Source organism: Camelus bactrianus, chromosome 1, assembly GCF_048773025.1.
Source record: "Camelus bactrianus isolate YW-2024 breed Bactrian camel chromosome 1, ASM4877302v1, whole genome shotgun sequence".
In the NCBI taxonomy this organism is placed as follows: Eukaryota; Metazoa; Chordata; class Mammalia; order Artiodactyla; family Camelidae; genus Camelus; species Camelus bactrianus.
Window position 1 is genome coordinate 95,158,210 of NC_133539.1, and position 10,867 is coordinate 95,169,076.

Sequence of the window (10,867 nt, forward strand, 5' to 3'; positions counted from 1 at the left end):
TCACTGCCTGAAGGCAATCTATTTCTGTCTTCCCTGTTTCCATCCATCTAAGGACAATCTGTCTAGACTATGGGGAAACTTACTGTTAAAGTTCCTATTTAAATATCAGTTATTTCCATCCTGGGATCCTTCTACAACTTGCCTTCTTTATCCTCATGATCTAGTGTGACCTCCTGGGTACATGTTTGCTTGTCATCAAATTTTTCTTCTCCATCCAGTTTATCCCCCTCTTCTCCCACTTCTGCTCTCTCCTGACCACGTTTCCTACCACCCTGCCCTTTTTTTTTTTTCCTGTGTATTCTAGAGAGACAACTCTTTCCAAAGAAACTTCTATACCCTCAACCTCCTTTTACCAAAAGCTGCTGACAACTCCCCAGTAAAATAATCCGCTCACTCTTTTTCACAGTAGAAGCCATTTTTTCTGTCTCACGACTCTTAACACACCAGAAAAGTGACAGGCATTCGCCTAGATCCCCACTGCTTCTTAACATTATTCTCCACTGCCATGTAAACCTCTCTTTTGAGAGTAATGCCGGCTAATCTTGCTAGCTGCCCCCTTACTCAGTGCTCTTATCCCCCAGTTTTCAAATCAGTTTCCTCCACAACTCCTACAGTCTTCCTGTCAGTCAGTGACCCATCCAGTGACCTAGCCTCACAATTTTGGCTTTCCTCCACTGTGATGGCTTTACCACCATTCAGCCCCACTAAAGACAGCCAGTCCTTCCCTGGACTCTCCCTTCTCCTTTGCCCCATCGATGTCATCCATCTTCCAGTTTCCCCAAGGACGTTGTTTCCCCTGCCATTACCAAGCAGTCTCTGTTTATACCTTTTCCATCTCTAATCTCTGCCTTCTCAAAATACTCACCTCTTTTCCTCAATATCATCACCTAAACACTTCTTGGGTGATGAGTAATCATTGCTATCTTAATGGTTTAAAAGTGCTCGCAATTAAACACGAATGCTTTCTAGTTTCTAAATCCAACAGACTCTTTATGGCCTTTTCTGTAAAAATGGATACAGGTACCTCTTTCCTGAAATTCCCTTCTGAGACTGCTTTCTTCAGGAGGCTGTCCGAGTTCTTCTTTGGCTTCACTTCTTCCTGCTCAGTACTCTTCTCTGTCCGTCCTACCAATGCCGGTGTTGATTATGGTTCATTCCGCCATCCCTTTGCCGGCCTTTTTTTCTCCCTTGTCTGCACATGCTCCCTGGGTGACTTTTCCTTAGTTACAGGTATCATTTGCACGTGGAAAATTCCCAGACCTCTGTCTCGTGCTATAGCCCTGGAATGGCCTTTGCAGTGACATATGGTACCTCTCCAACCAGATGTCTTCTAAGTATCTCCAACTTAGCAAGCATTGCAGTCTTCTTCTCTACCACCCCGTCCTCCCATACTCACTATGGGGAGTCATTACTAAAACGTAATTCGCAAGTAAAGAAGTAATAATGGTGGTGATTGATTTTAAAAGAAAAAGAAAATGTGAACTTTTCTGTCTCTGTGCTGCTAAGCTGTCTCAGGCAGGCAGAATTTCTTGAAGTACAGGCTGGATGCTGATTGTCACGACCGATATCTCCCAGGATAAGCAATTCTTAACAGCTCCTCTATCTTGCTGAAAATGCCTTTCAAGAATGTCTCTCTTTGTTCTTGTTTTAAGCTCTGCAGGCAACTTTCTGATACATAATTAGATTAAACAAAAAGGGAGATGTCTGTTACTCTGACTGGGATATAGCCGTTGTATACTCATAAAGTGACATTCTGGTTGGTAAATGATCCTCTTGTCAGTTGGCTTGGTGTGAGTCAGTGCCTGAGAGTTGGTGAACTCTAGGTGAACTGTTGAGATCAAGTTTCTAGATCTGCAAAACTGAAGACCAGGCTCTGGACTGTGGTGACTGAAAATAGACCACAAGCCTGAAGGTGAGACCCAGCTAAGGAGGTCAGCAGACCGTTCTTGTGGATATATTTTTAGGTGTACATACTTGGCCTTATATCTATTTGTCCCACACAGCGAATGTCATCGTACAAAGCATCAAAAAGTTGAATACTTGCTTGCTATTTGACAACAGATATTTAATGTGAAAAAGAGCAATTTTAAATGGACTCAATCCCATAATGTGAATTTCTAGGAGACCCACTCTCAATCCCATGGTGTGTTGTCACAAAGCCTCCACGGCATGAAACAGAATCAGAAATTTTAATATCTCTATTAATAGAAATATTAATACTTGTATTATTAAAAACAGAAACAGCAATAACAACAACAAAATGGCATATGGAGTGGCAAAACCTTAGCAGCCTCAAGAACAGTATACCTGCCATTTACAGAGTGTTTATTACATGATAGGTGCTTTGCCTGTTTTATTTTGTTTCATTCTCCCAACATCCTATGAGCTGCAAATTATTATGCCTAGCCAAGAGGGTTTAGGTAACTGGCCCAGGCTACACAAATAGTAAATGGCGAAGATCGATTCAAACCTAAGGCATTTTTATTTCAAAGCCAGTGCTCTTACACATAGTGGACATTTGCTATTTTACTGTTAACTGTTCAAACCAGAGGAGATAGTATGAAGAGTTAAGCTGTCAAAGTTTACATAAATCTCAGTTTCAGTTACACTATCCTTAACTGCAAATAACCACCCTTAGATGTCATCTACATCCTGCCTTAATAATTTGTTTGGGAATTCTAAATGAAATCTTCAGAAGAAGATAATTAAAAAAAAAAAGAATGCATGTAACAAAATTAACAACTAAGATTCTTTGTGTTTATTTAAAAATAGTTTTGAAAAATAATCTCTCATGCCCTATTCCATAACTCCATGCCTACTCTGATGAGTATAGTGTAGTTTTGAATTTTTGACCAGATCCTCAGTAAGAAATCAAATGTCCACTGTGACCCAGGATGTAAGTACATACATGTGTTTTGTGTATGAGTGTGTGTGTGTATGTGTGTCTGGAGTTAAAAATCACAGTCTTATTCACTGAATTAGGGACTCTGATCTATTCTGCTTCATTATGTAAACGAGCACGTATCATAACCAGACCCACTGATGGGTCAAGATCTACAGTTTGAAGATCTCTGGGATGTAGGAGGAATATTCTAGTAGAAGTGAGAACCCTCAGTTCTTTGCTAGTTCTTCCTTTGAACATGAAAACGTTACTCTCATGAGCAAACTGAGGTAATGGAATTGGAACATCTCCAAGATCTCTTTCAGTTTTAACCTAATCATCAAGGAGTTTCCACCTTCATGCAGGTGATCTCCCCTCATCTGGTAATCAGGGAAGATGGTGCATTTTCCCCCTCCATGCAGTACTGACTGCTCCCATGTGTCTCTCATCCCCCACCCCCTTACCCACATCCATTTCCAAGGGGCTGCAGTGCTGTCAGCTGCTCAGCCCAGGGGCCTGACTCCATCCACAGCTGTTGTTTGGATCATCAATCCCAGAAACCCTGCTGGCTGGGGATGTTAGTCCCCAAGTTCCACCCCAAAGCCGTATAACCCCACAGGGCTAAAGCAAGTAAGCACAGTATTAATATTAACACAGATTTCTCATGACGTATGTTGTATGTTTAATGGCCCATCCATCAGACTTCTAAATCACAACAGATCTACTTTGAATTTAGGACATGCTTTTTGCATTTGGAAATGTAAACTCTGACCATATTTAGGCAAAATTCTAAACCTTCTGAAAAGAAAATATAAACTTTCCAGTTCATTAAAGTAAAGAGGGAATTTAAACACAGTATATTTAGAGAGAAGTTTCTTAGACTGTAATGCCAAAGTGATTTTGAAAATCACAAGGTGCTCAAAGCTTTATGGTAAATTCTTCTTAAATAAGAAAGATAATTATCTGTATAATTTCTGTGTATGCACTAAATAAACATACACACACAGGTACATACATGTACAGCCACAAACCTCTACCAAAGCTGATGTTAATAAGAAAGTGTTCCTGATTGGTGAAGTCTGGATAGTACAGCCAATTAAAGAATTAAAACTGACACGTATCTTAGGGGCTGCAAGAGATATGCATTTTTCCATCCACAGGATTCTGGATAGAGTACCTATCTCAGTAGACAACCAAAAAATCCAATGTGGGACCATTGTGCACTTACCTTTGCCACTGAGGGGGAAAGGGTAGAAGTGCTTTAAGCATGTGTCCATTCCATGTACACTTTGCACTGCACAGCACCGTGTATTTATATATATATTTTTTAATAAACTTGAGAGAAGCAGGCAACGTAGGCTAATAGATAAACAGAAACCACAAAGGATTATTAGAATGACTACCTCCGTGGATTAAAAATTAGTGGAGCAAAGATTATAGCTAACGTTTTACACACAGAACACTAGTATGAGAAATACGTATTAAGATTGTGTTCCATATTTTCCTCTAAGAATTAAGTTCCTAATAATTAAATATCAAATAATGATGATCTTATCAATTATCTTGCACTATCTAACACTTCACATTTTACAGTCCAGGCTACACATTGAGATGCCTGTGCTAATTCAGTACCTCCAGTAGTTTTTGCCAGTTGGTGTAACAGTACATGTCAAAATTTGAGGAAATTTGTAACAATTAATTCTATAATAACATAGAAGCCATCAGACTGCATTTCAGAGTTTTATTGAGTTTTTTCAGTTTTAATTATCTATGATAGCTACAATTCTAATGACCATGATTATATCAAAGCTCTGCTGTTATTTTCAATAGCAGATACAAAGTTGGCTGCCATGCCTTAGACACACACACACACACACACACACACACACACTCACACACTAGAAGTTACAGATTCCTGCATGCAAACTTATAGGAAATGTACATTCCTTTTATAATACAATTATGCACAATTAGTCTGAAATTTGTTAAACTATACCATTGATGTAGATAAACCTGAGAAAGCTCAAAATGTCAAGTAACACTGTTTCCATACTGCTCATTCAATGGCACTATTAATCACAAAGAAATCTAGTTCAATGATCCACCATGAAAATCACAGATAATATAAAAATAAACATTTTTTCAAAATCACTAAAACATACCAGAATTCAAATTCACAATTTTTGATATGTAACATATATTCCCCTTCGTATTAATTTGTAATGATGTCTATAATGCAGTGTACAACAGAATTAAAAATTTTTAACAGGATTCAGCAGCCAAATAATACACAGTTATCACTGTAAAACTTGGACCTAAAGTTATCAAATGTACAAAGAAAACATTAAAGTTAGCAGTGTTGGATTGCTGGTAGTGTGTTACTTAGAAACTCCATCTCAAAGAAATTAAGATTACACTATTTCATCTTAAGAAGAAACGGTAACATAAGCATTGAAGCAGAATTGAACACAGTAACTGATTACACCAGCTGCCTCTTTCTCTCCCCATCTCCCTGAAGTATTTCCTTAAATTCTAATGTTGTATCTGCAATGTCCATCCCACCAGACTTCTAAAACAGCTACTCTGAGTTTAGGACAAGCCTTTTGCATTTGGAAATGGGAAACTCTGACTGTATTTGGGGACACAATTTTAAGCATGTTGAAAAGACAATACAGACTTTTCTATAATATTATATAAAATGTAGACAATACATTTTTGTATTTACTATCGATTTTATGACAGTTTGACACCAACTTGTGTCTATATTGAAAGCACCCTAAATAAAAAGATAAACGTGCAAAAGCATTTCTAGAGAAAATTAATCACTTATATCACAAAAAAAGATTAGATTAAAAAATCTGAAGACTTAAACATTTCAAGATACTGATATTTGAAAAGCATCATAATATACAGGAACTCTATTATGTATCATATATTATGTAAAATACACCAGTGTGACATATTAATATTATACATTGTAATAAATATAATTTACATTGGTATGTTGGATCTTTCAAGAAAGTTTTTCAGTCTGTACAACTGAAGGACTATGAGCTTCATCAATAAATACTATCATAATAGTTACAATTTGACCAGCAAAGTTAAAGCTTCACTATATCTCTAACTAGTTACACATCTTTATTGTCACTAGTCCAATTCCAGCTGCTGTAAGCACTGACATCTCTTGTTTCCAAAGGCAGTATAAGTGCACTGCCCCAAGGAGACTGAGAAAACTTACATTTCATAGCCATATCACAGTTGGTGAACTTTGTACGAATTTTCAGCCAAAGACTGGAACTGAAGAACCCTGGAAAATACAATAGCAGATTTCATGCACCTCTGGCTGCCTGTAGTTTTAATGCTTCACCACATTCCCTAAGGCTTCAACAGCTGGATGTCATCCAACCCTTTTAACTTACAGAGAGTGGTCTTGATAGGGTCAAGAGTTCCACAGCTGGCCGAGTGACAGTGTTATGGTTTTAACTCCAAATCCCACTCTCATGCTGTATCTCTTCTTGGTTTGTCTTTTTATTGTGTCCATGCAAACACACACTGATGTGCAAAGAGTCAAAGATGCCAGCGGATGAGCCATAAAATACCTTGATCTCAGCAGTCAAACAGTTTTGTAGTGTGTAATTTAGTTAACTGATAGGTTCTATAACTTTAGTTCTTCTTTTATCAACATGCCAGTAGATTTCTACGTTTATTATTAATATACCTACTTACATCCTATGTCATGAATCAGATTTTCAGCCAATAGATCATCTTGACCCTCTGTATGTTTTCACCATTAGCAGACTCATCCCAGAGACCTATTTGTGCCTAGAAGGAGTTGGTCGTTCTTGTAACTGTTTGGCATGCATCTGCATGTCATCATTGTCCACTATGTGATATATGAAGCTAAAGAAGAAACACTCTGGAAAAAGCACACCAAGAAGTAAAAGGGCATTTCTAGTCACTGCCCACCTCCACATTGGATCCAAACTCCAAAAGAAGGTTCTCTGGAAGCTGAAACAATGTACTTAACACATACTGTAAACCAGGCTGGCATCCTCAGACCTAAAAGGAAGAACACTAAAGTAAATGGTGGGAAAATATTATAGAAATATGTACCATTAGCCTGCACATTCAAGGACGTTGTAAGCTTTGGCATTTCCATTTTGGCCAATTTAGTGTTATTACCCTTGTTGACGTTTGATGACGTTTGATGGGGTAATACATTCATAACATATCTTAGTCTTTTTCTTATAGGATTCCACAACAGACAACACTGTAGGACTCTAACCAGATGAGAACCTAGCTCAAACTTCTCTTTCCTCAAAACAAGGAGATATAGGTAGGACATCTAACAGGTTTCTTCTTGATTTTGTTTCTATAATTCTGTGCAGTGACACTGAACATGTGACAAACTACCATGCCTTAGGAAGTTTAACAGCTTTTCTTCATTGGACCTAGTGGCCAAAGGCTGAGTAAAATGAAGCAAGTCTAGGGAAAAATTGAAGGTCTCACAAGTCTACACTCCACCCAGGAACAGCCAAGTACTGGATCCCAGCTCTGACTTCCCTGTCGCCATGTCCCACAGGGCACTAAGGTTAACACCTTGAGACACAGCCCCAAATTGCTTTACATATGAAGTGCTTTCAAACAAGTTATTCCACCATCAGTTGCAGACTCTGATGTTGGCTTTGTTGGCATGTCTTCACAATTAAAAATTCCTTTGACATTGGGTTGATTTATTTGGTGTTGTAAATTGTGTTACTGTACCACATTATTCTGCATTATATACAATTTGATCATTTCAAGGCCTAGAAATGCAATTCAGTATTCATTAAAATTTATTATTAAAGGTACTGGAGTATTTTACAGATCTGTCGTTACCTCCTGGCAGACAGAAAATATAAAAGAAGACACTGACGGGGAGTCTTCTCTTAAACTATTACTAGTTTGATTAGCAGCTTCTCCACCTTACTTTTTAGTGCTGTGGTACTTCAAGTACTTAAATTTAATTCTTCATATTTCCCTTTCCCATATATTTGGAGTCTTTTTCCTTCAGATATGAGGGTGTAAGATCCAGGAAAGCATCATAGTATGTCGTTCTATCAGCGCAGCCCATACAAATTCTGCCTCCTTTTTATATTTCCACTTACTGTTTTCCAGCATTTGGAAGAAGCAAAAAAAGAGCCTTCACACCATGATTAATTTAAACTAAAGTCTTCATTTTAAAAATGGCTTCTCCCCCCTCCCCATTGCCTTATACACGTGAGATTATGCTTGCAGGTGATGCATTAGGGATGACTTTCAGCCACTCTCCCTCAACTTGCTAACAGTTAATAAACTTTGGTCTGTAATTTATCTGTGATTTTTAAAATTGTTTTTACAGATGTTAAGTGAGCATTTGTCCTGGAACACAATCACGCTGCTAAGGCCACTGCACAGCAGTGGTGCAAGTAAATGCTCTTTATCACAGGAAATCTTACACAGAGTTCATGGTGTTTACAAGGAAAGTACATGCACTCTGATTATTTTGAAGGTATTTTACTTGTAAGATAATGTATGCAGGATTCCACCACCAAACAATTAGCACCCGACATAGAGTGAGCAGTTTTCTAGAAATAACTGGGAAACCATCACTTTTTTGGGCTTTTAAATTCATTGACTTTACTTCTCCATTCAATTCTCCAAAGAAACTCAGCCAGCCACCACCTATACTTACAGGACCAAAAAAGACACTCAGCTAAAATCTGTTCATCTGATACTGAATGAACCGAGTTTAGTGTTTTGCTGTACTCCACTAATTTGATAATGTGGAGTTTCAGTTTGTTCCCACCTCAGATTATTCAAAACATGAAAGACGAGACGAATCACAAATTCATGTTGCAGGTGGTCAGTTTTCTTGGAGAAAGTATTAATATCAAAATAGTTCCAGTACTCATGTGCACTTTAAACAGAAGAGCTTGTAAATTTTAAAGGCAGAAGAGAAAGTAAATGTTTAAGTAGGATATTATTTTATTTTACATACTCCTGGTTAGAAAGAAGGAAGTCCTTGAAAGCAAACCCAAACAAGCTAAGTGTGGGTGTAGGCATTTCCAGTTCTATTTTTTTTTTTTTTTGACTTACTGCTTTCTTAGTTTGAATTTTTTCTAAACTTACTAGAAACTTAAATAAAAGGGGAAAAAAGCACTCGGCTCTATTTAGCATCCTACCATGTTACAAAAGTGGGTGTTTGGGGATTCTGGCCTCTTCACAAGCTTGTATCTCCATTCTGCTTGAACTCGGATAAAATATTGAGGGTCATGTCTTCACTCTTGGATTGCAAATTTGCCTCACTTCTTCTGGAAGCTTTCCTGGTGGCTCGGGAGAGTCTCCTTCTGAAAGTATCTCCTGCCAAGAAATAGAGAATGGGGTCCACACAGCTGTTGAGACTTGCTAGACCTCTTGTCACCTGATAAGTGGCATAAACCCTGTCATTGAAAGCACACATTCCTGGGGCCTGAAAATCCAGCCGGGCCCTCAAATTCATTGTTTTCATCACATGGAAAGGGATGTAAGACACAGCAAAAACAGTCAGTACAATAATCACCAGGTAAATGGATTTCCTTCTCAGAGGCGAGTTGTCCAGGTCTTTGTAAATCAAAGCTCTCACAATTAATCCGTAACAGCCCAAAATCAGCACCAAGGGGACACAGAACATGGCCACGGTCGTGCACATGCTGTAGATGAAATAACTTCGTAGGTACTCATCTGAGGTGGTGTCATAGCAGGTGATGGTTTTGTTTTTCCGGATCCCGGTGCCCGAGTAGAAGAGGATGGGGGAGATCACCACCACCACGATAAGCCACACCAGCACGCTGATGTAGACCGCGTTCTTCTTCTTGAGCCGGCCCAGGGACTTGAGCGGGTACACCACCCCGCTGTACCGGTGCGCGCTGATGCAGGTTAGAAACAAGATGCTGCCATACAGGTTCACGTGGAAGATGAACCTCTGCAGCTTGCACATGGCATCCCCGAAAATCCAGTCTGTCTTATTGAAATAGTAGAAGATGAGCGCTGGCAGGGTCAGCACGTACAAGAAGTCGGCCAGGGCCAAGTTGAACATGTACACGGAGATTCCGCTCCACGGCTTCATGTGGAAGACGAACATCCAGATGGCCACGCTGTTGCCCAGGAAGCCGATAATGAACACCAAGATGTAGACAGTCGGCAAGTAGTAGAACTGGAAGCCTGTCTTGGTCAGTGCGCATTTGTACGGGCCGGCGGCGACGGCGGCGGTAGAGGCGACTGTGCTGTTCCCCCAGGGCGAGCCCGGGCCGGCCAAGAAGGCAGCGTCCGTCCCGTTGGGGACCGCCGGCCACAGCACCTCGGTCATTCTCTCCTCCCCGACTTAAGCGGCGGCTCCAAGGGGCAAGCGGCGGCGAGAGGGCGGCGGCGGCGAAGGGCGCAGCGAGCATCGGAAAGGCGGGCGAGCGGACTGAAGCGGGAGCCGAGGATCCCTGCGGGAGGGGGCGCGCGGGGACTCGCCCACGCCGTCTCCGGCCCCGCGTTCGCCGCGGGCCATGAAAGCCACCCCCGGCCGCGACCGAACCGGGCTGGCCGGATAACCAGCAACTTCCCGGTCCGGCTGGCAGCGCCGAGGTTACACAACAGGGCGCTCAGGACACCGGCGCCGACAACTTTCCGACTGCGCTTTCCCGAGGGGCCGCGGGTTCGCGCTGGAGAGCGCGCCAGGGGCTCAGCCAGGTCGAGCTAAACTCGCTGCGCTGCGCTCAGGCGTGGGGAGGGCGCGCCCCAGCCTCCTTCCCCCAAGATCAACTTCGTTTGGGCATCTTCCTTCTCCCTACCGTGCAAGACAGCAGGTCGGCTCTGGGGCCCGCGCCGCTGCCTCCACCCACCCTGCGCTCAGCCTCTGGGGGCCATCGGAGCGCGCATGGCCGCAGACTCGTGCGCTTCTGGGTCGCGTCCGGTTCGCCGTCTGTGTGAGCTCGCAGG

General features: G+C 41.3%; 1 protein-coding gene across 5 annotated transcripts; it reads right to left on the reverse strand.

Annotated features, from left to right (window-relative positions):
* Nucleotides 1-4,608: 4,608 nt before the first annotated feature.
* On the reverse strand, nucleotides 4,609-10,537 carry P2RY1 (purinergic receptor P2Y1). 5 transcript variants are annotated; one of them, XR_012508970.1, is made up of 3 exons: nucleotides 9,085-10,537; nucleotides 6,848-6,940; nucleotides 4,609-6,188 (listed from the first exon to the last, which is right to left on the reverse strand). XR_012508970.1 is itself a non-coding variant. In XM_074369260.1 (2 exons), exon 1 carries the CDS (start codon nucleotides 10,245-10,247, stop codon nucleotides 9,123-9,125), a length of 1,125 nt encoding a protein of 374 aa, XP_074225361.1. In that variant the 5' UTR covers nucleotides 10,248-10,537; the 3' UTR covers nucleotides 4,609-6,940; nucleotides 9,085-9,122. The 5 variants fall into 5 exon arrangements, 1 of the variants encoding a protein (XP_074225361.1); XR_012508968.1 differs by having other exon boundaries at nucleotides 6,301-6,940; XR_012508969.1 differs by having other exon boundaries at nucleotides 8,595-10,537.
* Between the last annotated feature and the right edge of the window lie 330 nt (nucleotides 10,538-10,867).